Source organism: Anser brachyrhynchus, assembly GCF_964034855.1.
Source record: "Anser brachyrhynchus genome assembly, chromosome: 7".
In the NCBI taxonomy this organism is placed as follows: Eukaryota; Metazoa; Chordata; class Aves; order Anseriformes; family Anatidae; genus Anser; species Anser brachyrhynchus.
In genome coordinates, this window is record NC_137701.1 from 18,147,765 (window position 1) to 18,171,123 (window position 23,359).

At 45.9% G+C, this 23,359-nt stretch overlaps 2 protein-coding genes and 1 long non-coding RNA gene across 10 annotated transcripts in view; 2 read left to right on the forward strand and 1 right to left on the reverse strand.

Moving 5' to 3' along the window:
* The window catches only part of PDE11A (phosphodiesterase 11A), a 135,180-nt gene extending 127,276 nt beyond the window's left edge, over positions 1-7,904 (forward strand). For 6 of the 8 annotated variants that reach the window (XM_080599488.1, XM_080599492.1, XM_080599494.1 and 3 more), the window contains one exon: positions 1,825-3,622. In XM_080599488.1, the coding sequence (XP_080455614.1) occupies positions 1,825-1,986 (162 nt within the window). In that variant the 3' untranslated portion in view covers positions 1,987-3,622. Of the gene's footprint in view, positions 1-1,313; positions 3,623-4,083 lie in introns of those variants that run through there. The other 2 variants (XM_080599490.1, XM_080599489.1) reach the window with 2 other exon arrangements.
* Positions 1-23,359, reverse strand: part of LOC308198031 — a 71,552-nt gene that overhangs the window by 44,114 nt on the left and 4,079 nt on the right. Inside the window, exon 2 of the long non-coding RNA XR_013953545.1 lies at positions 11,713-11,802. This is a non-coding gene — a long non-coding RNA (uncharacterized lncRNA). The remainder of the gene's footprint in view (positions 1-11,712; positions 11,803-23,359) is intronic.
* IFT70B (intraflagellar transport 70B) lies at positions 8,415-10,993 on the forward strand. The gene has a single exon (XM_080599497.1). It carries the CDS (start codon positions 8,466-8,468, stop codon positions 10,464-10,466), a length of 2,001 nt encoding a protein of 666 aa, XP_080455623.1. The 5' UTR covers positions 8,415-8,465; the 3' UTR covers positions 10,467-10,993.

Below are 23,359 nucleotides of genomic sequence, written 5' to 3' on the forward strand. Positions count from 1 at the left end.
TGGATCTGCTAAGTTGCTGTCAAGATTTGAATGTTTGAAGTGCTACCTCCAGACACTTGATTTGGCAGAGGCCATGCAGGTGCTAAGGACATCAGCAGTGAGCTCGTCAGACAGGTGTTTTTATTGCATTGCTGCTCCTCTTTTTTAGATTCCACCAAACTGGGTTTGGAGAATACATAATGGTATGAAATAAGGAGCTAAAACAGGGAGGTGTGAGGTATGGTGCCAGGAGTGTTACATCCCACAGCCACTCTTAAAACAGCACAAACGCCACCGGGGAGCAATAGTGTCCATGGCAGAGACCGCAGTAAGCACTACCCCTTACTTCAGTCCCAAAGCTGCAAAATTATCTGCCCAGTCTGTGCCATATTCTCAGGAAATAATTTCAAGCAGATTTGCTTCAACTTCCACACAAATCAGCTACTTACTCATGGCATGATTTTTCAGAAGTGCTGAGCATTCATATTTGCTACCGAAGTCAACTGAAATTGCAAGTTTTCAGCACATCTTAAAATCAGGCCATTAACCTTTAATTATCATATAATAGCTCAATTAAAAATTTACCAAGACTTACTTCAGTAGCTAGCCAAGCTCCGTGGCTTACAGGCTAGCTATAAAAAGTCCGGTTCTTTAGTGGTGTCTGAGCTCTGGGGACCATTTAACATGGTTGCTGTTAGGCCTGCTATTTAAAGCACACACACAATAAAAAAGAAAAAAAAAATAAAAAGAAAATAATCAACTGCAAAGGTACCTTCTTCCCTTCTCCTTTTCCGTTCTCCCTTCTTTTCATTATAATTTTCTACACTTTTAGAAGATAAACCTTTGCTGCCTTCTCCATCTTTTTTTTTCCTCGCACCAATCCTTTATTTCAAATGGCAAGTATGTAGTTTCCATGCTATCAGAGAAAGTACCCAACTTTCATCAAAACCCACTTCTTCCCAACGAAAAAAGCTGCAAAAGAAAAATAATTCTTCTGTCCTAACCAGCACAGCACATGGCCACTCTGGGGGCAGCTGTTAACCCTCTCTTTGCATCGTGTGCTGCCGTTGATGAGGTTCTGTCTCTCTTCAATGTAGGGACAAAGCCATGTGAAACACTTACTGTCTTTCCACAGAAACATTTGATATGAAAGAGGAAGTTGAAATAAACTTCTAGCAAAAGAGCACAGGGATTATATCATTGGGAGCTAATTCAAATCCAGCTGAAAACAGATAAAAGACTCTTACTGGCTTCTGTGGGCTTTGGACTGGGTATGTAGAAAAGAGGTGATTTCAGTGGAATTTAAAAAGAAACCTTTCTTTTTTTTCTTTGAGGACACAGAAAGGGATTTTTTTGCCACCTTTGGAAAGCCTGGTACTGTTGTGGTTTACTCATCTATAGCAGGAAATAAGAAGCTAGCACATGGGAGAATCTGAAGTTTATTTCAGCTTTGTCCAGCTTGCCATCCAACTGGTTCATAGCTACCAGTAACCAAGAAGCCCCAGGCACTTGGGGCATGCCTCAGAAGGACTATCTGTAAGGATTACAAGAAAGCTCTAGTAGTTGTGCAGCAATTCTGCCACCTTATGTGCTTTTTTTGACATTTTTGGTGGCTTACTTAAAGCCTCAAGTCAAATGAGTATGAGATAAAGAAATCTCAAAGGGAATGAAAAATTTTACCTACGTGGGAATTTACAGCCAGGTGTGAGGAGGGTGAGGGGCATGGTGCAGATCAGGCTCCTTTTACCATGTTACTCCCTAGTCTGTCCATCAGCAGACTAGAAATACCATCAATATTTTTTTTTCTCTCCCCCTCCCCCCTTTTTTTTTTTTATTTTCTTCCAGTCTCTAGTGAAGCTGAATGCGAAACTGAAGCCTATGCTGGACTCTGTGGCAGTAAACAGAGGTAAATGGGAGGAGCTGCACCAAAAAAGACTTCCTTCTCAGGCAGCATCCTCGACCTCCTTTTCCTCTAGCTTTACCGTGTCTCTCAAAGACATAAATTAAGCCTGCAAATGTCAATGTCTATTTATGATAAAAGCTGTCTGAAAGGCTTCCGTAAGCTTTGGCACACCACTTTTTTTAAGAAATGCTTTCAGAGACATGCTTAATTGGTCGGATATTATCTTGATGGCACCCTAGTTTGCTTTTACTCGGAGGTTTAGTCAGTCTGAAGGGAAGGCCTGCGGTGAGATTGCGCTGGTTTCCGAAATGACATGGAAGACAGCACAAGAAGCATTCATTCAGCTCCGCTCCATTTCAACTGCTGCTGTAAAAATCTGTAAAGCTGACAACAGACTGAAATATAAGAACTTGCAGCTTAATAAAATTAATAATACAGAGCAGAACTGGGATGCAAGCTGGTCAATTCACATGCAAGGAGCTGCAGGAAAACAGAATAGTATGTAATTACATTGTTGTTTTGCATCTCTTCAGTACATGTTATGAATCAATTATGCTTGCTTTTGTGATGTTCCTCTCTCACTCTTCCCTCCTCTTTTATGCCTGGATGTTCTGAAAAGCCTGCTTTGTATTCTAAAGAAGTATTTTTTTACAACAAAGCTTCTTAGTGATTGATCAGGGCCTTTAGAATTGCCTACCTTTGCTACATTTAACAACAAACTTTATTATCTTTAAAAATACCAATCTGTCCCTGCTTCCCTGAGAAATTCATATTAACAATGCAGTAAATTTCTCAGCAACGGGAAGCTTGCATAAAAGCAAAATATTGCATGGTAATTTTAGAGGGTTGCTGTTTGTTTGTTTTTAAATACTCCTTTAACACATTTTTTTAAATTACAGTGTCCCCTAAGGAAAAAAATAATGGGCTTCAATGAAAATAGAATAAAAATAAAAAAGAAAATCTGCTGCCTTATGCTTCAGGTTTATATTATATTGAAAACTGGACCATGGATAAGCCTTTCTAGTGTAATCTGCATCTGAAATGAGTATTTTGAAATCATGGAGAGAAAGAGTATCATTGGACTGACTACCTCTTCTCTTGCAGTTCTTTCAGTACAATTTAAGATGGTTATTATTACAGCTAGTGCAGTCCTAGAGTCACATGTAGACATGTGCGGTAGAGGGGTTCATTAAAGTTTAATCAAACACGATAGGTCACAAAACCAAACATGTCCAGTTCTATGTGATGATGCTGGTATTATGTGAAAGTTGGTCTCCTTCCATTAGTACAGGGATCACTAGGGTAGCAAAACTGTGATCTATGAACTGAGGGTGCTTTCTCTGCTGCCTGACGGGGCACAAGAGGAGTCGTGTTGCAGTGCTTACGAGTTCCCATTCAAGGGAGAAGAAAAGCCTTTGTACTCCATGAAAAATGTGATGCTAAATATAGCATTGTCTGGCAGCAGAAATTAAAGCTGAATTCAGCTTAATTTTACACCTGTAACAAAGTCCACTTACTTCATGGAGGTACCTTGAACTGACAGCAGCCTCATGGAAATCAGAACCTGGCCCAGTGGACCAGATGCTATAAGGAGCTTTCCTGCTTTCCAAGGAAAGTGAGTCGTTAGCACCTTTGAAAAGCTGACTACATCTGTCTGACAATCAAACAGAAACAACAAATCTGCTGATCACTTCCTTAAAAAAAAAAAAAAAAGAAAGAAAAAAAAAAAGAAAAAGAAAACACAGACCAACAACAAAACAAAACCCTCTGTGCTATTAATCATATGTATAGGGGAATAGCTGGAAATTTCAGTACCGTTGCAAGCCAATATGTTACCATGCAACTAAACCACATCATTTTCTCTATCAGAAAGAAGCAGGGAAGGAGCAGGGATCCAGATTGCACAGCAGTGAATACACGCACCAAATAGAAATGTTTCTGCTATTATTTTACCACTTCTTTCTTCCCTGAATAAAGATAGATGCAGGATAGTAAGCAGCAAGCCATATAAAACTTGTAACACATGCTTTATGGGAGAAACAGATACTAGGAATTGACATAGTACTGCTGGCAGGTACACATAGCTTTCCTGAATTTTGATATTGCATATTGCTAAGTGTAACATAATTTATAGCGCGTGCCCTCCGGCTCCCCCCAAGGTTGAGTTTCCCCTCATTTCCTCTCCTTTTTATTGGCTTCAGTGCGCTGTTGCCCATGGCAACACCCACCGGCAGTGATGGGAATTCAGCACCACCGCAACCTGACATACAGTTGAAGCTCTAACAATGTCAACCATCAATCAAGTGACTGTTTGTAATTGCCTCCATCTATTTCTCCTGTCTTTTGGTATCTTTGCTATTGTGGGTCAAAATTCAGAAAGTGCTGACTAATGTTATGGTTCCGTTCCTCCATCACAAGGAAGAAAATGAGAGCGCACAGTTAGATCTTTATCAAATTGTTCTCAGGAAATCGAAGCAACCCTGCTGAAATCAGGGGGTCACAGTGGTGTATCGCAGAACAGAATTTGATGTCTGAAAGTGATACAGCTCAGTCTTAAAAATATATATATCTTAAAACATGCTAAATGTTTTTAATACAGTTTAGGCATCAACAAAAGACTCGTGTTTGAGAGAAAAAGAAAATCCTTTATGGAATTCTTTGTCAGGTAAAGAAGCATATTCCAAGTTTCTCGTATTTAAGATGCTGGGAAACATTATTTAACTAGTGCTTACTATCCCAAGACATACTCAGCACAGACGAGATGACTATGGGTTAGGAAATTGGAATTCTCCTTCGACTCGTTTCCCTGCTGACTGCAGAAGCACAGATGAAAACCCATTGAAATCACATTAGTTCTGTGGCTGCGTACAAAACACAGGACCAGCAGAGGCAAGGACAAAGGACACAGGGCGAAGAGGACGGAGAGCCCACTTATTACCCAGCACAGTGCTAGTAGGGTGCTACCCACGCGGCCTCGCCTTGGAGATGCCCACCACAGGCTGTTCTGGCTCAGCAACAGAAGAGTCCTCCCTTCCTTGCTCCTGCCGTTAGTGGAAATTTTGCCTTGAATGGGGACTCAAGTATTTGCAACTCCAGTGCTAAAATGCAGCGAACATGAGGCACGTCCACAGGGTCACAGGGCCTGCGTTCTCCCCCAGAGGTGCTTTGAGCCAGTTCAGCTGCAATGCAGTCTTCAAAAATAGTTCTGGACAGGCAGCAATTCCACTCCGGGTTCCTACCTGTGAGACCGCTGACCAAAATCAACCCTTCCTCACCAAAGAAAACAGGTCTAAATGCTACAGCATCACTTAGGGCCATCAGAAGGGAGCCTGGTGTTCAAGCCCTGTTTGGTTTGGAGCAGGCTTCAAACTGCAGGTGCACCTCCTTCCCCACCGTCCGGGAGGGAGCCACGAGGGCTTCCCACGGAAGCCCTTTACACGTGCCCAGCAAGGAGGCAGGAGGTCCGCCAGGTGCTGCCACTGTGTGCACCTCGCTCCTGGGGAGCTGCGCAGAGCCGAAGGGTTTTGTTGGCACAGGAGGGGCCCTGGGTGCATCCTCCTGGGTTAAAGCACGCCCCTGCAACACAACACTGTGACCCCAGCAGGAAACCCAGCACTGTTCGAGGCAAAGAGCACCAGGGCCAGAGGCTCTCCTACACATCAGGCAGAAGGAGGGTTTCCCACCTCCCACAAACAAGATGGGCAAGAGGTAGGTGTCTTTGGCCATAGTACAACCAGACAATTTGCCCTGAAAGTGGACCATCGTTTTGCCTTTCTCCCAGCCTGAGACCTACAGGCAAAAGAAAACTTCATAACTTGATCAAGTCATGAAAAGTCAAGTCAAGAAAACTTCATAACTTGACCTAGTCATCTGCTTCTGGCAGGACACAGTTTTGTGTCACACACAAGGTTAAGCAGCAGAAGCTCACAAAAGTTTAATTTGGATGCCTAATGTGGCAGTTAGACACGTAACTCCCCATCTAGCTCTGTCATAGCTCTTACTTCTTTGCCGGACCAGGGATTTTGCTGAGAAGGCCATTAGTATGTTTTGTGCCCTGCAGAAAATGACTATAGAGTAGAGGAGCGCGTTTCTTTTTAGCTCAGGTATTCATTCAGATGGTGTCCTTGGTACATCAGCTGCGTTTTCCGGACTGTTGTCCTTGCTAATTGCTCCTTCTTATAGTGCACTGCAATTTCATAACGTGCCTGTAGTTATCAGCAAAGCCAATACTAGTACTCACAAACTGTTTTTGAAAACTGCAACCAGCAGTGCCTGAGATCATTTTTAATATTTAGACTAATTAATCCTAGTAGAAAAATTGGAGTGTTTCAGCCTGCAGGCCAAATATTTATTTTCCCTCCATATGATTAAACAAGCTATAGACAGTTTATGCACTGAGTACAGATTAGAACAGGTTTATTTCAAGGCTACATAAAACATGTTAACAGACACTTCCAATGCTGAGAATGTTCTGGGCAAGAAAATGTAGAGTGCAACATTTTTTTATTGGCTTTTCCAAGAAACTGACGATTTTAATAGTAAAATCGTGTGAATGGTTTCTAAGAAAACAATGAAATTTGAGGTATAAATCAGCTGAAAGGAGAGTCTCCAGAGGTTTTCATGACTTGAATGTGACAGTATTGGAATATATACTGTGTATCGCTTGTTACCTTTTCTTTCTTGGATCATCTTGTACTTAATTACCAATTTATAAGCGTGTTGGACACTGCATCTTACAGTTGTGTGGGGAATACCATTGTAAGCTTTGAATCTTTGCGTATGGGAAACAACTGACACATGCACAGAAATAGTGTGTGTATTTTCTAATGCAAGTGTACCCTATATACTTTCAAAAATGAATACTGAGAAAGACTTCTGCCTCCTTTTCCTTTTTGCATTTTAAGATAATTACCCTCATTGTTTTGCTTTAGTAGATCAAACAATGCTGATTCAGCTTTTTAAAGCATGTTTTTGAAATTAACAACTTGGTTTTACTGGTCTCTCTAAAAATAATAAATCACTTTAATGATTTCCTGTGATTTATTTTTTTTATTTATTTTTCATTGAAACTACCTTGTCAGAATGAATCAGAGCTGTATGTATTGATTTCTGAACTACGCATATAGAAGAGCAGTGAAAACACATGTGACTGAGCAGCTCAAATACAATTTTTGAAGCATGACCTTGCAGCACTCATTCCTGGGAGCAAACCTAACGCTACCAGCTGCAGTTGGCATTATTCTGGAACGATCAGAAACCAAATCTAGCCAATGACTTTAACAGAACTATTTACTCGTATAAAAAATATACAGATTAGTACAAGTCTGTGATAGCGGGTATGTCATTATTCTGTAGAAATACCATGTATCCTTGGGGAAAACACCACCACCACCAAAAAAAACCCAAAAAACTATAGTTCCCTCTAAGGAAAAAGGACACTGTTGAAATAAGCAATTTCAGAAAGTAGGAAAATATTTGATCTAAGCTTTTAAAGCAGTAGGAGTGCTGTCAGATTCTGTTAGGATACCAGCATTGTTCCTTCCATCAGCCTTTACAAACTTAAGCTCTTGACACCTTGTAAAGGTTTCATATTCAAAAAGCACAAGACATCAACAAAATACTTCTTGTCCTGTGTTCTAGGGCTGCGTGTTTAGCTTAGGGCTTTCTCTTACAGTATCACTGCTTAGGAGTACTTAAAGTCAATTACTCAAGATTTAGAAATAAAGGATTTGAAAAACATCAGTAAATTTTAACTTTACTCTCTATTCTTGTCAACTGCAGGAAATACTGAAATGAGGAAAATATTCAAGTCTAAGTAGTGTTTTAAGGACACTATTTCTATTTTAGCTGCTGTAGAACTGTTATTAAACTCTCCGGTTTATTACCTGGAAGATAAAAGCACAAAGGGGAACAGAAAATGATAGGCGGATATAGAAAATGCAATTTCTTTCTAAGGCATCAGGTCTCATTCGCATCGTGGCTGCTAGAAAAACAAGGACTCGGCCACCATAAACCCATCTTATTCCAGCATTAGGCCCTTAAAGTGGCTTTTCCGATGTGGCAGAGCTGACGTGGGCACACAGCCGGTTTGGCCTGCTCTATTGTCCGTCCTCAGCTGCACTTCTCTGCTGCTGGGCACGAGGCCTGTTGGGTCAGGGAGCCTGGCGGAGGCCAGCGAGGCCAGCAGGTGCCGGGGCAGCGGGCGCGTTGCTGGTGCATCCATTGCCAGGCTCTGGGTGCCAGCGGCACCTTCGGGCTTCTCGTGCAGGTGGGCAGGGGAACTCACCTCCCCAGGTAATAGGTTTTGGTGATTTGTGTTGACTTCGGGCAGCTGCTGGATTGAGTACAGAGGTGAGGGACAGCTGAGTTCGGCCACTGTCGCAGTTTGCCTGAAGGCGAGCAGAGCACCTCGGCAGGGCCGTGCCGCTGCCCCTTCTCCCCGGGGCCGTGCAGCAGCAGCAGCGCCGTGTCCCAGCCCCGGCTCCCGGCGCCTACAGCTCCCGGCGCGCCCCGCGGCCGCCGCCTCCCGCTGCCGCCGCCCGGAGCCGTTCCGGGGCGCGGGGCCGTCGCCGTGGCAGCGGCGATGGAGGCGGCCGTGCCGGACGGGCAGCACACGGCCGTGGTGTACGGGCTGATCCGCGGCGGGCGCTGCGCGGAGGCGGCGGCGCTGCTGAGCCGTGAGCTGCAGAGGGGCTGCCGCTCGCGGGGCGGCCTCTCGCTGCTGGGCTACTGCCACTACCAGCTGCAGGACTTCGCGGCGGCGGCAGAGTGCTACGAGCAGCTCTCGGCGCTGCACCCCGAGCTCGACGCCTACCGCCTGTACCGGGCGCAGGCCCTGCACAAGGCCGGGCTCTACGGCGAGGCCCTGCGTGCGGCCGGGCCGCTGCTGGAGCGGCCGGCCTACCAGGGCCGCGCGCTGCGCCTGCAGGCCGCCGTCCGCTACGCGCAGGGCGACCTGGCCGCGGCCGAGAGCCTGGTGGAGGAGGCGCTGGCCGCAGCCACCGAGGGCGGTGGTCCCGGGGCGGCCCAGGACCCCTCGGAGCGGGCCGATGCCGAGGTGAACCTGGGCTGCCTGCTGTACCGGCAGGGCCGGCATGAGGAGGCCAGCGTGAAGTTCGCCGGCGCCATGCAGGTGCTGGGCTGCTGCCCCGAGCTGTCCTACAACATGGCGCTGTGCTGCTACGCCGCCAAGCAGTACGCCCCCGCCCTCAAGCACATCTCCGACATAATAGAGCGCGGCATCCACCAGCACCCCGAGCTCAGCGTGGGCATGAGCACTGAGGGCATCGACGTCCGCAGCGTGGGCAACACGCTGCTCCTGCACCGCACGGCCCTCGTGGAGGCCTTCAACCTCAAGGCTGCCATCGAGTACCAGCTGCACAACCTGAAGGCGGCCCAGGAGGCGCTCACGGACATGCCGCCCCGGGCGGAGGAGGAGCTGGACCCGGTCACGCTGCACAACCAAGCGCTGATGAACATGGACAGCCAGCCCACCGAAGGGTTTGAAAAACTACAGTTTCTCCTGCTGCAGAACCCCTGTCCGCCAGAAACTTTCGGAAACTTGCTGCTCCTCTACTGCAAGCATCAGTACTATGACCTGGCGGCTGATGTGTTGGCAGAGAATGCCCATTTGACCTACAAACTGCTCACGCCTTACTTGTACAATTTCCTGGATGCCATTATTACTTGTCAGACCGCCCCCGAGGAGGCTTTCCACAAGCTAGATGACTCAGCAGGGATGCTGACCGAGCAGCTGAGAAAACTCACAAAGCAGGTGCAGGAAGCTAGGCAAAACTGGGATGATGAAGCTGTAAAAAAGGCCGTTAATGAGTACGATGAGACTCTGGACAAATATATACCTGTCTTGATGGCCCAGGCAAAGATTTACTGGGACATGAAGAACTACACAATGGTAGAAAAGATATTCCGCAAATCGGTAGAGTTCTGCAATGAGTATGAGGTGTGGAAGCTCAATGTGGCTCACGTGCTCTTCATGCAAGAAAACAAGTATAAAGAGGCTATTAGCTTCTATGAGCCAATAGTTAAAAAGCACTATGACAACATTCTCCACGTTAGTGCCATTGTGTTGGCTAATCTCTGTGTTTCCTACATCCTCACAAGTCAGAACGAAGACGCCGAGGAACTGATGAGGAAGATTGAGAAGGGGGAAGAACAACTGTCCTATGGTGATCCTGAGAAAAACACCTACCATCTCTGCATTGTCAATCTAGTCATTGGTACCCTTTACTGCGTGAAAGGAAACTACGACTTCGGGATTTCAAGGGTCATTAAAAGCCTGGAGCCGTATAACAAAAAACTAAGCACCGATACATGGTATTATGCCAAAAGGTGTTTCCTGTCCCTGCTGGAGAATATGTCCAAGCACATGATCATGCTACGTGACAGCGTTATTCAAGAGTGCATTCAGTTTCTGAAGCAATGTGAACTGTATGGAAGAAACATCCCAGCCGTCATTGAGCAGCCACTCGAAGATAAGAGGATGCACAGTGGGAAAAATACGGTTACGTATGAAGCCAGGCTTTTGAGGGCACTGATGTATAACATTGTTGGATGGACTTCGTAAATGACGTTCCTGTACAGTAGAAATTAGAATCTTGTGTCTGATCTTTTTTTAGATTGTGGGGTGATGCTTACCCTGGTAGTAGTTAGTGGTCTGCTTTTTTTCTTGATTGCTTGCATTTAAATATTTTGTCCTGTATTTTAACAACATTCAGTGGAAAATAAAATATTTGCGTGAAATTAACATGCACCAAATAACTAGGGGCATTCTCAGTCACGTCATAAACACCTTAAGATGCACTGACCAAGCACTACAGAAGTACCATAGAGTTTTCACCTGTAAAATATTTTATCCCTGTGAAATTTTCACCAAGTTTCTTTACATTGTTCACAGTTGAAAATAATTTGCTCACCATCTCTCCTAGCACAGATATTGAAGAAACAGAGTTCAGTTCTCTTATTTGTGCCTGTGTGTGAAAAACTTCTTTCTTTTGCTTCTTCCAAGCTATTTTTAATATGTCACAGACTATGTTCATAGTATATTCAAACATTAAAAGTGGCTTTATAATAAATCACTCCTACAGAAATTAACATTGCCTTTTGTTGTAAACTCAGTAATCATGCATGATTATTCTGGCAAGTTGTAAACCTAATACAGAGACCAAAAATATATTCCAAGGAGAGCATCATGAGTGGGCATAAGGAGCTATAGAGACACTGCCTGGTGCTTCCTTTTCCCCTGCTGCGATCCCCAGCATCCCCTTGCCAGCACCATCCATGTAGCACCTGTTGCCTGCAGACCTGTGTGGCAGCACGTGCTTGCTACGTGTGCAGTCTTTCATTTGCGGCCTGGCCTGCCCCTTTGCTCGAAGTATACCAGCATCTGGTACAAGACCTTGCAAACGTACAATTACATTATTTTCCATATTGCTCGAAAAGCATATAACTACAATTTCAAGTGAAACTTAACCACTTCTGACCTTAAATGGAAGAAATCCACTTCTCAGTTTCCTCCTTGTATTACTTACTGTTCCTGCTTCTCCGATAGCTTTCTGAAACCCTGTTTATTTACTTAATTCCTTTACTTATCATTTCCATCACACTGGTATCAGACACTTTATTCAGAATCTTCCCATACCTTTTCAGACATATTACGTTTTCTACACAGAGGTGAAATCAAAATACCTTTCACTCTTTTTTGAAATCTCATTCTGTGCCCCTTTCTGTTTGTTATTCCTTCTGAAGTAATGTGTGGCCTGAAGTTTTTTAAACAAGGGTCAAATATCTGTAGCTTTAACTCCTTTGCTTACCTTTGACCCTGGCTCCCAGAAGAGCTGTCATGGGAATTTCAGAATGAGACTTCATGTCTCTCAAAATCCAGTTTCTGTGCCACCGTTTACCTGGAAAGGAAGAGGACAGCATTTTTTTGAAAGTTGTTCTACTATCAAGCAATGAAATACTTAATCCTTCCAGGGAATTGGTGTATCTGGAGACTATGCCTGTAACTATTTCAACACGTAGGAAATCAACTCTGCTTTATCCTGAGAGAGAAACTCATCAAGGCTGAGCATCTCCTCCATAGCTAAAGTAGATGGCTGTGGGTTAGGAATGTTACAGTTTACCCAAAAATTCCTCTAACAGCAAAGTAAAATCAACTTTAGCACAGTTGTCTTTAGTGTCAACAATGGGAGAACGTTCTACTATAGGCAGACCAGCAGGTAGGCAGCAGTATGTCGCAAGGGGTCCTGGAACAGCCTCTGTAGCTTGTTACTAGTCCATAAGTCATCCAGGACCCCCCATTACGATGATATTGAAATATTTTCCACTACTGCTTCCATATGAGGAAGAGACCTGTGATTTCAAATCTTGTTCACCTTCATGAAGCACAGCAGCAGGCTGGAAAGTATGTTTCTAATTTACAGTGGAATTGTATTACATATTATGCAGCATAAACAGCATGACCTTTAAAAAAAAAAGTTTTTAAAAGTCACACCACATAATGGAGTATGAAGCGCGGGCTATGGGCAATGACTTAGGGAACATCAGAGATTTTTTTCATATTCACTGCGCATATTCCGTAAAAGTCAGTGGACATTTAAAAATAAAAATAAAAAAATAAAAATAAAAAATCCCTCTGCATATTGGTGCTTGTGAGAATGTGCTATGCCCTTTGAGCAATTTTAAAGGGAACTGAGAGCAGGACAGAGACTTGTCCCCAGCCAGCTCTGGCACACAGCTCCTGCTTCTGTCTGCTGCTGGGGAAGGGGCAGGCTCCTCAGCCACAGCGTGGGGAGGGACAGCAGGGAGAGGCGCTCCCTGCGCTGTGTCTGCCTTTCCTGTTCCCTCCCAATGCAGGGAACAAACACCCCAACACCTGCAGCAACGCTGTCCACAAAGCAATGTCTCCTCTTCTGTAAGAGGGACACGGCTCTGGCAAGGGGCTCTAACTCACTCTGCCCACATCTAGTGACCACACAGCGTTTGTGAAACGCTGGTGTACAGCATGGAAACAAATACGTGCGGCAGGTAGAAGGCTGTGCCTACAGAAAGCTCTTTGGAGCCAACATCAGCTTTGGTGGATTTACTGAAGAAAGTGGCCGAGCAGCCACTTTACTAGTTGGAGAAAACATCCCCATGAAAGGAAATGGAGCTCCTCAGTAATGCAAGATGAGGCTGTTTCAGAAAGCGTGGCTAGAGGGCACTCGGCATCTCTGGAATATGCTTCATCCTGCTCCGACAAATCAGATGTACAAAAACCAAACCAAAACAAAAGCCAACCGTTGAAAAACCCCGGGGAAAATGTCAATAGAAATACTTTCCCTGTTCTTCCCTTACATCACGTTTTTATCTGCTTTTCCTCTGAAAGTACAGTGTGCAGCCAGGACTGGCCTGGACCTAACCCACGATTTCTTAGCAAGTTAGGTGGTGCTGAATGTTACGACCCCAAGGCCAAGCAGCCTCTGATGCGGAAAGGAGAGAGGGAAGAGGCAGGACTGAGACATGCCAGGAGGAGACCTGGGACACACTTCCTCCTCTGCTGCTATGTAAGGACTTCATGTGATGCTTCTCAGCTGGGTCTCCTCCCTTCCCAGCAGCATTTTCCACCCCAACCACCAAAGCCTGTTCCTCATCAGCTTCTCCATGGCCAGGATGGACGCCCCGGCCCCCATTTTGTCCCAGGCAGCTGCCCACCCTCTGGTGCCCACAGGGGTGGGTCCAGCCACTGTAGGTTTTTGCAGTGTATTGCTGCTTGCTGTGCAAAACATGCATTTATGGCATCTCCAACTGCAAAGCACTTTGGTCATGAAAAATATATAAATGTTACAACCACTTTTATTACTGTCTTTATACTACATTTAATGTTTCACTATGTGACTTACACACAAAATACATTTTTAAAGGAAAACGCATACGGTTTTATTTGGAGGAAAGGGAGGACACAAAATAATGGTTTATGCTTCTTAGAAATACAGTAAAATCTGTCTAAATTAATGCCCTAAGCCAGTACAGTCCTTCTTTTGTTCGTAACCAAAAATCATTATTTTCATTTAAAAGAATGCAAACAAACCCCACCACCTGCAAGCAGCTGGCCCTATTCCTGGGGGGCTGCCGGGGGCAAACACCTGGAGCTGAGCAGAGCAGAGCAGAAGTAATGGATGCCGGGGCCACTTGTGGTCAGCCCTGCAGTCAGAGCTGATCAAAAAATGTCAGTAATCAAGGGGTGGCTGACTTTACACTGAGACATACAAAAGCCGAGACAAAAGAGTCTTCTAATTGTATAACTGGGGGCGGAGCGTGGCCAGAGACTTCCTCAGGGAAGATGTGGGTATTTCTGCAGGGTAAGCAAGCCCCATTAGGAGGTGGAAGAGAAGAATGCTGTTTCTCTAATAATGGTGACATTTACAAGAATAACAGCTGAGCTGAGCATCCTGCTTCACAGCGTCTTACAGCATCCTATTTTAGATGCCCGAGTTCAAAACTGTATCCTCCAGCAATGGCAGCAGAGTCCAGCTCTGACTAATGGTTTGCAGATATGGGGCACGGATGTGATAACACGGCTGTGTGGGCTGAAAGATAAGCACTGAAAGATCCATCTTCTCTCCCCCCACACTTCTCTTCCTTCATCTCCCTTTAGACTTTTAGCAAATAAAACCTCCAAATTTTGTGCCTCTGCTAAATTCTGCTTGTCTCTTAAAATTCTGCTTGTCTCTTAAAGTAAGGAGTGACTGCTCCTGGGACAATGTGCATCTTCACATCGTGGTGAGTTGTTCATACAGAAAGACAGACAAACACATGAATACCATCTGGCTCACCAGGAACCAGGACGCAAAAACAATTGCCTGCAAAAACACCTTTTAGCACAAAGAGCTAAGCGAGGCTGGCAAAATACCACTTTTTTTTTAGAACTAGAGAACTGTGAGGGGCAGCTCTAGGCTTGCCTTGCACATCCACCACGTCTAAGTAGGCCCCAGCAAGGTGCCCCCTGCGCCTGCTGCCGTGCTGGTGCATTGCTCACGGGACGTGCACCTTTTCCTGTGACTGCATGAAGTGCTGCATCGACCTTCAGGAGCCACAGCCTGGCTGTGCTCCGTGGGCACGCATGGCTTGGTCGCTCTGCGCTGGTGCAGGGAACCCAGGAAGTGTTGGAAATCTCCCAGCTTCAGTCAAGCTGTCAGGACTGAGTGTTGAAGGAGTGCCCAGTGGGCACACGTTCTGCTGCAGGGAAGTTTTCAGACTGAAGTGCTACAGCAAACAGCTGGTTTTCAGGCCTCTGCACCTTGTTTGCGACCTAGCCTAAGCTCCCAAAGAAACAGTGTCTAAATGAAGTAAAAGAAGTGTTGGGTCCTGACAAACTTCTAGTGTTCACTTTCACCGAAACAACTCTTTTTTTGGCTGTCCCTTTTCCATTAAGTAGAAAAATTGAGACATTTGGATGCATTTTACAAAGAACCTCTTGATTAGCATCATTTTCCTTAACCTTGCCTGAATTTTAGCTAACAAAGCCCCATTACAGAGCAGACCCTGCCAAATCCAACAGCTTCAGTCCAGAATGTTTCTATTCTGGGGTTCTTTAAACTCAGTGGAGTTTATAGCCCAAACTGAAGCTCAGCGAAGCCAATAAAAAAGTTCCCATTGACTTCAGTGACCTTTAAAATGACACGTTAGAAAATATCCATTTTCATAGACTGCTATTTTGGGCCATCCAGGAGCAGCGTCTTGTAGGTACTGAAGTGCTAGAACCTCACTCAAATCCAGTGAGAAAACAAAACAAAACAAACCTTATTTCCACCCACATAAAACGCTGCTCAGAGCACCCCTTACCCCGCGTTCCTCATGGTGCAGCCGCTGCACGTTAGGAAAACATCGCTGCTGCTGCAAAACACGAGGCACGGGGCTGCGGCGTGGAGCCGGGCAGCTCGGTGTGGGATCGCCCCGGCTGCCATTCCCTCCTGCAACACAGGAATCATCACAGGGCATTGAGAACTTTTAAACTTTCAGGAGTGAATTTACACACTTTCATTCTCTATTGCATACAGTCATCCCCTTCTCCGAATTTCAGGCTTTTTTGCTGCTTACCTTCCCCTCTCCCCCTGCCTGCTATGCCTCTAGGACCCTTGCCATCCCGTGTCACAAGCGGGGAAGAGGTTGACTAACAGCTTTTTATGAGTCGGTTTTATTTTATAGCCCTCTTTCCCGTGGGAGAAGGCAAAAGGAGTTGGCTAACAGTCAGATCCTGTTGGGTTCTAACAGTTGCCTTCCGAATTAAAATTAACGCGGCTCGGATTTTTCTTAAATGTGTTTATCAGATGCTTCACAGGGCTCTTTGTGTCCTCGTTCACTGATTCACAGCTGCTCAAACAGCAGACAAACAGAAATGCAGGAGCTCTGACATGGCGTATCTGATTTTCTTGCAGTGCCAGTGGTATTTATCACTGCAGCTTCTAAGTACGGTTGGAGGGCCTACTTCTCCGTCAGGGCTGAGGGACACATAAATCCTCCGCGCTTCCACACACCCTCAGATGGCTGTCACCCAAGCGCCAGCTCCGCCATCCCGATAGCAAGGAGATAACAACCGTGCTGCTGGAGCCACACGGCGCCCTGTGGGCAGGGGGCAGGTGTGGGGCAGCTCTGCTAGGAAAACGCCTGTGCATGGCCCCAAGGCACCAGGCAGCGGGAGGCAGAGCTAGCAAGTGACCCCTGAGGCAGCCAGCTTGCTGGCAGAGGGATATGAGCAAGTGCTGGCAGCTATAGCAGTCGCTCCAGACACAGAATGGAAACACGGCCCCTTTGTGTGGATTTTTTTTTTTTTTTCCTAGCCCACGCTAGAGTTTGCTACTCCTGTTTGGAGAGGAGGGAGGAAAAAAGGGATGCCAAAATGCCTTCAGAGTCGTGGAAGGCAGTCCTCTCCGCCCTGACGAGATGGCTGCTCCTCCAAGCCCAGCTGTTGCCCCTTCTCTGGCTCCCCACGAGCTCCCTGCTGCTGCTCTCCCCATACTTATGGGGCCAGGATACTCTTGGGCAGGCAGTGAGCTCCTTCTGCAGCCGCTGGGCACCGCTGCCAGCATGCTGGGGGGCAGCCTCGTCGTCCCCAGCGATGCAGGTGAGGCCGCGCAGCCCACGCCTCCAGCACCCCTCGCAAGCCCCTGTCATGTTCCCACAGGAGCGGGCGCAGGTCTGAGCCAGACGTGTTTTGGGGGTCCCCAGCACAACACGGGCTTCACCAGAGATTCTCCGGGAGCACTCATTTGGGGCACCCCCAAACAGCCTCTAATGAACCCCCACACTCGTGTGAGGGTGCAGGGGGTGGGGAATGGTCACAGCTCTACCCAGTGTATTGAGTGGCAGCTTCTTTTATGCCGCGCTTAAAAGCCTCTTGGCCTGCTCCTGCCCAAGAATGAAATCACGACATGAAATGCCAGTAACGAGAGTTAATAGCAATGAAACAGTCAACAAAATATAAAGCTGTTAGAGAGGGGCTGGAGTCCCTGGGAACGGAGGTGCTGGAGCCCTGCCCTCAGCCTTTGTGCTCAGTCCAGAGCAGAAAATGCAGCGACGCCTCCCTGATCTTGTGAAATGCCCGCGAGTGAGTATGTGTAATGTACTGTGAAATTTTTGTCACTTGCTAGGTTATAAAGCTGGTTATAGAAGAATTTAATAAAAAAGGAAACCAGTTTATCTCTTTTTGATAATTTCTCTATGGCCTCAGGGTCTCATTCTAGCTTCCTCCCCATGCCTGGAGAGGTGATCCTAATATTCAGTGTAAAACGTACCGATTCCCTAAAGGGAACTTGAGAGAAATTCTCTGCTTCAAATTCAAACCTGACAGTACATATCACATCAGGGGATCCCTTTTATCAGCAGGATATTCAGAAGGGATGAATGATTTACTCACATAATCTCTTAAACCTTTCACTTGCAGAGTCTAAGATAGAATTTATAGCATTTTTATCATTTGGGCCTAAAAAAAAAAAAAAAACAAAAAAAAACCAACACAGTAAAATTCCTCTATGAAATCCAAAACCCTACTCACTGATTTTCTAGCTGATGAAATTTCAAAGGAACGCGTTCTTCCGTGATGGGGGAACAACAGGCCTCTGCCTTGGCTCTGGTGGTTTCTCATGTCAGAAATCAGGTAATTCCTCCCTTGGGAGGCACGTTAAATGGATACCTCCTATCTCTGCATTTGAAAAGACTGAGGATTTGGATTAACCTCCCAGAATTTAAGACTGTACCAAGTTCCGTGGAATTTATTTCTCTAATTTCCATTTGCCAAACAGACATAAATTTGCACCAAAAAAAAGGCAAAAAAAAAAAGCAAAAACAAACAAAACAAAAAAAAAACACTAATGCTTTCATTTTTAGTTTTCACCTAAGAGATCAGCTTTGTGTTCAGGATGGCGGGGAAGGCAATCTACGTGACCACACTTGCTTAATATTTCTGCCATGTAACTACTGCAGAAATGTAAACCAAAAGTGGGATCTGATGTTTTATTTCCCTTCCTAAAATCCTTTTGCCCATCTAATATGTTCTCCCTTTATCTGATGAAAATATAAGCTGGCCTAATTCCAGGTGTTGCTTAAACTGTCATAATAATAGAGTGGTGTCACATTTTTTATTCTTGTAAATTTTATTTTTGAATTAAACTGAGGAAAATGAACTCAGAATGAGAATGCAAAACAGATCCTCACCTAATTTCCCATCAATGTCTTTTGTTTGCTGCTTGAACCTAGAACCATTGAGTGTTAATGGCAGATGCTGGCTAGTACAAGGAAATACGTAATAATAGCTGTAAAAATAACCTTTTCTTCATTTGACCTTAAGGAGGTGTCAGATGCAGGAGGCAAACAAGCATGACTAGATTGGTAATAAACACGTTAGAAATATTCAGAAGTACCAAGCGGAGCAAAGGAAAGTGAGATTCATTTTTAGCTGTTAGTGTGCACGCACTCAGCCCGTCGGAAAGTATCCGTGTGTGAATTATCTCCGGCAGGGTGTCCGTAAATGATGACGAGACGCATGTTAGAACTTTGCTGTGCCAAGTTGTCCCCTCAGACCACATCTATAGCAAACCCTGTCCATGCTTGCTGAGGGGCAGAAAGCTAACTTTGTGGCTTGCAACTACTTTTTTTTTTTTGTTGTTTCACAGTGCTCCTGAGCAGACTCCACATAATCTATCCATTTGCTCAGCCAGGATCCCGCTGACCTCTCCTTTGCACGAGGCAGCGCTCCTCAGCAGCTGCTAAATTATGCTTGCACTTGGCCCCTTCAAGCCCCAGTTCCTCCATCCAATTCAGCAAAACACACTCTGATTCACACCAGTGTAATGACGGCAGGATCTGGCCCTGTGGAGCAGGCTCTGTAAAGCTGGTATAAATTCCTGTGGTTCAGTTTGCATTTCTAGTGCCACATTTACTTCTTTCCATTTAGTATGTGGCCCAAGGTTATTTTAAGAAAATATTTCAATTTCACTGTCATAATTATTCCCATGAAATGGTAATGCACTTTGCATTTGGCAGCCAATGTCACTTCCCATGCCTTGAGAAGCTGGCATTAGTTTCCTGACGCTGAACAGCCAGAATCCCTCACAGGTTTTCCTCACTGCCATTTTCTTCTCCTCCTGCCTTTGAACCCTCACAACCTGAGCCAGTCCTGGAGGAGCCTTTCCGGGCACCAGCAGCACCAACAATACCCACACCTGCATTTGGAGATTAAGGAGGAGCAGCCCTCTGGAAAAGTACAGACTTCCATAAACAGGGAAGGCCAAATGTGACCCAGATTTCGCATGTGTACTGGCTATACTGCGCTCCCCTCCAGTCCCTTGGCCCTGCATGCAGGGACAGGAAGGGGGATCTGAGCCACGCAGGTGCTGAGGGAAAGCCCTGGGTGCAGAAGTGGCATATAAAGATCTTTGTGACCCGCTGCCATTTGCTTCTCTGCCCCAAGGACACGGATGAGGTAACTGCGGGTGAAGCAAGGGAGCCTGTGGGCTGAGGGCATTACGGTGTGCAGGCACCTGATCCTCCCTGGTTCAGCAAGAGGTTCCCAAATATCTTTGGAGATCTGTGCCTTGGGATACGATGTGCCAAGACACCATCTGAATGTGCATATCTGCACGGGTGCATCGTTACTGCTGCAAGGTTGCTCGTCCCTGCTGGGGACAAGGAACGGGCCGGGCTTCGCCTCCTAGGGCCAGGAGCAGCCCCCCTGCCCCTCCCGGCAGCAAACCCTCACCTCCTGCTCAGGGCCTCGGAAACAGGATGCTCGGCCAGCCAGGCAGAGGGAAGGACAAGGGGAGAGCAAGGCTTGCAAACCCGTGGGATGAAATCTGCAGGTTACTGCTCCCGGCGGACACCAGAGTGCCGGGATTTCCCTCAGCTTTGGCAATGCCTGTACAGTTTGCTGTGTCAGGAGAGGCCCCCATGCACACCTAGCCTCAGCAACATTTTGGGTGCTTTTGGAGGGCTTATCTCCTCAATTGGGATAGCTGTCATCGCACAGAAATGTCTCCCACCTCAGGTTTTGTAAGGGTGTTACAGCAGACGTTGACAGGTGTTGGGAAACCTGATGGTTTTAACAGAGTTCAGCAAGTTTCATATCCCAGGACAGGTTTTACCTATTCTATGCTCATTGGCAGTAAATAAATTTGTTTTTCCCTGCCCACCTCTTTACTGTGCTGTTCTCTTTGAAGCTGCCCCTGTACACATCCCTGGCAGGAGCCACTTGTGTGTGTCCCCATGGAGGAAAGTCCCAGCTGGAGACTGGCCGTGACTTGCTTCGGATGGGAAACATGGGTGCGCAGAGCACCTCGCACCTCTGAACCCGCTGTCCTCAGGGGTAGGAGAGGAGATCTATCGACACGTGTGAGCATTCAGGAGTTAAACCACATTGTAGGGGCTGTCTGCTGATTTTACAGAGCTGCTGGTGGGAGCTGGGGCAAGGGGAATCCCACCGGTGATTTGTAGTTTGGAAACAGGAGGAGCGGAGTTGCTGAGCTGCCAGGAATTTGATTTCTGGCCGCAGCTGTTTCTTCCATCGCGGTCCTGCCCCTCCTCGCACCGCAGCCCACGCCTCCTGAAGAGGTGCACCGTGCACTGCTCATTTTTATCACATCCAAGAAATGCCTGATTTTGCTCACTCTTTTTCCTTATGTTTAATGCCTGCCAATTCTCACACCTCAGACAGAAAACATTCAGACCATCCTCTGCTCAGCTTTTGCGTTTTAATTTTTTTTCCCTAGCAACAGGATGTGCCCCGAAGTATTCCTGATGAGAACAACTCTCATCTCAACAAAGGAGAGGACCTTGGCTCCGTATGATATATGCCCTAGTTAAAGTAAACACTAACATTCATATTTTCCTGTAGGCTGCACCAGAGCACTGGTCAACCATTCAGCAAGTAGCCCATATTTCTTATTTCAATTTATGGCCTTGAGATGGACAGGAGCTAATGTAAATGTCCTCAGCGCTTGTGAGGGATGGTGCAGGGCACATAATGGCTTTGCAGTTACCTATGCTGAGCAGATACACAGTTCACTGATCTGTTAAGCACTTCTGAGATCATGCAGTGTGTAAAAAAAATACTACGCACTTGTAAATGTCAAGAGGAGTTAGTGGTATTTATAGAAAAGAAACTGTTTTACTATTTCCAGTTCTGTGGAGCAAATACGCTGTATACTTTAGGGTTCAGCTCCAGCAGCTCGGTAGTTTCCATGGGATCAGATTTTTAAGGTCATAAATAGATGGAGATGACCTAGGCAATTCAGCACCGCGCCTGAGCCATTTAAAGCCCAAGGAAAGGCAAGTGACATTTAACGGTGGGAAAGAAAGCAAAGCCAAGCAAAGGCAACGAGCGGGTTTGTATGTGATGATAAAAGCAAGCCATGCACTTTTCATCAGCTGCGTTTCAGAAGGAGGTGGATCTTCCTCTCTCCTGCAAAATGTGCCAGGGCCTACAAATTCCTACGGTAGTCCCGAACACCAGGCACCTTGCTAACAGACCTGGCCAAACTCAGAACCAAGTCAAGCAGGAAAATGAGGGATCCAGTCTGACAATAAGCACACATTCTGGTGATCATGACTCCTTAATTTAATGCGCCACATGGAAGGCTTTGCGTTTTAATTTATCAGTTTCTTTTTAATTGACCAGATTAATTATTTCCACCTTGCCACTTGGCAGGTAGGTCACTGCTCCTTTTCACAGCATTAATGAACTAATTCCGTTTTTCCCCTTGTAATTAAAAGCGTTGAGTTACAGAGATCACATTTATAAATTAGCTGGGTACACAATAAAATGCACTCTTTGTGAAGTTAAGTATAACATCAGGTATTTCTTGTACCAAAAGCGATTTCTTTTCTTTGCATTTCTCCACTAGCAAAAACATGACAAGAAAAAAAATAAAAACCAACACCCTATACTTTTCAATCAATAAAAATGGGTAAAATAAAATTACCCGCTGACTCCTGAACGCCCCCGTATTTCCCTTGGGGATACCAAGCTCAACTACAAATGGGAAAGCAATCCACATCACCAATGTTTTATGCTCTAATCAAGGCCTCTGGTGATCAGGTCAAAAGGAAAGACTTGCAAGCATCCTGCTACGTTAGCTGAGGACAACGCACTGCAACCAGCCCATTAGCTTTATCTGTTTGCTTTAAGAGAGGCTGGAGGAACATCAAGGCTGCTGGCTGCCATCAACACAGCAGTCAGACTTACTGGGGTGGCTGGCTTGGGGTCTGCAGTACTTTGAAAAGCTTGGTTTAGTTCTTAAATTGTCCTCTCAAATCTGTGTGCTTAAATGCCAGCTTTTCCTGCCTTTTGATATGGTTGTCCAGAGAACTCCATGTAGTGGCAGCTGATTCACGTGGAAGCTAGATCTCTTTTCTGCTGGTTGTACTGGACTGGCTGGAGATACTCCATGTGCCAAATATGTTTCAGGAATGAGCAATAACATTAAGTCTACTTGTGGGTTCTTGTGGATGTAGGGCAAAAGCCGTCCTTTAAACAGGCTTTCTCACTGAATCCCTTGCCTCTCTGCACAGGGTTAGAGCAGCTCTCATGGGGCATGGGCAGGAGGTACAGAGTGAAGGCGAATTGCTAGGATGGCAGAGAAAAGAGAAGGGAAACTGAAGGGATATGAGAAGGTCAGGGGATGCTGGAGAGAGTTAAAAATGAGGGTACAAATGCGGGCCTGGGAAAGCAACTATCCCAGTCACCAGAATTACAGCTGCCTGAGCACAAATGTGGCTGACAGCCCTCTGCCCTTTCTGCTCCGCGCGTGCATCTGAAGCCCAGCTGTTTCAAAACATTGGTTTTGTCTCCATAGATTGCATTCTTTTTTCCCACAAGGAAAGAATAGGCAAATACTTAAACACATAAAACAGCCTTTGGACTAGTTCTCGGTCCATCTGTGAGACCGAGATGAATTCAACAAGGTTGTGAATAAAAATACAGCGACT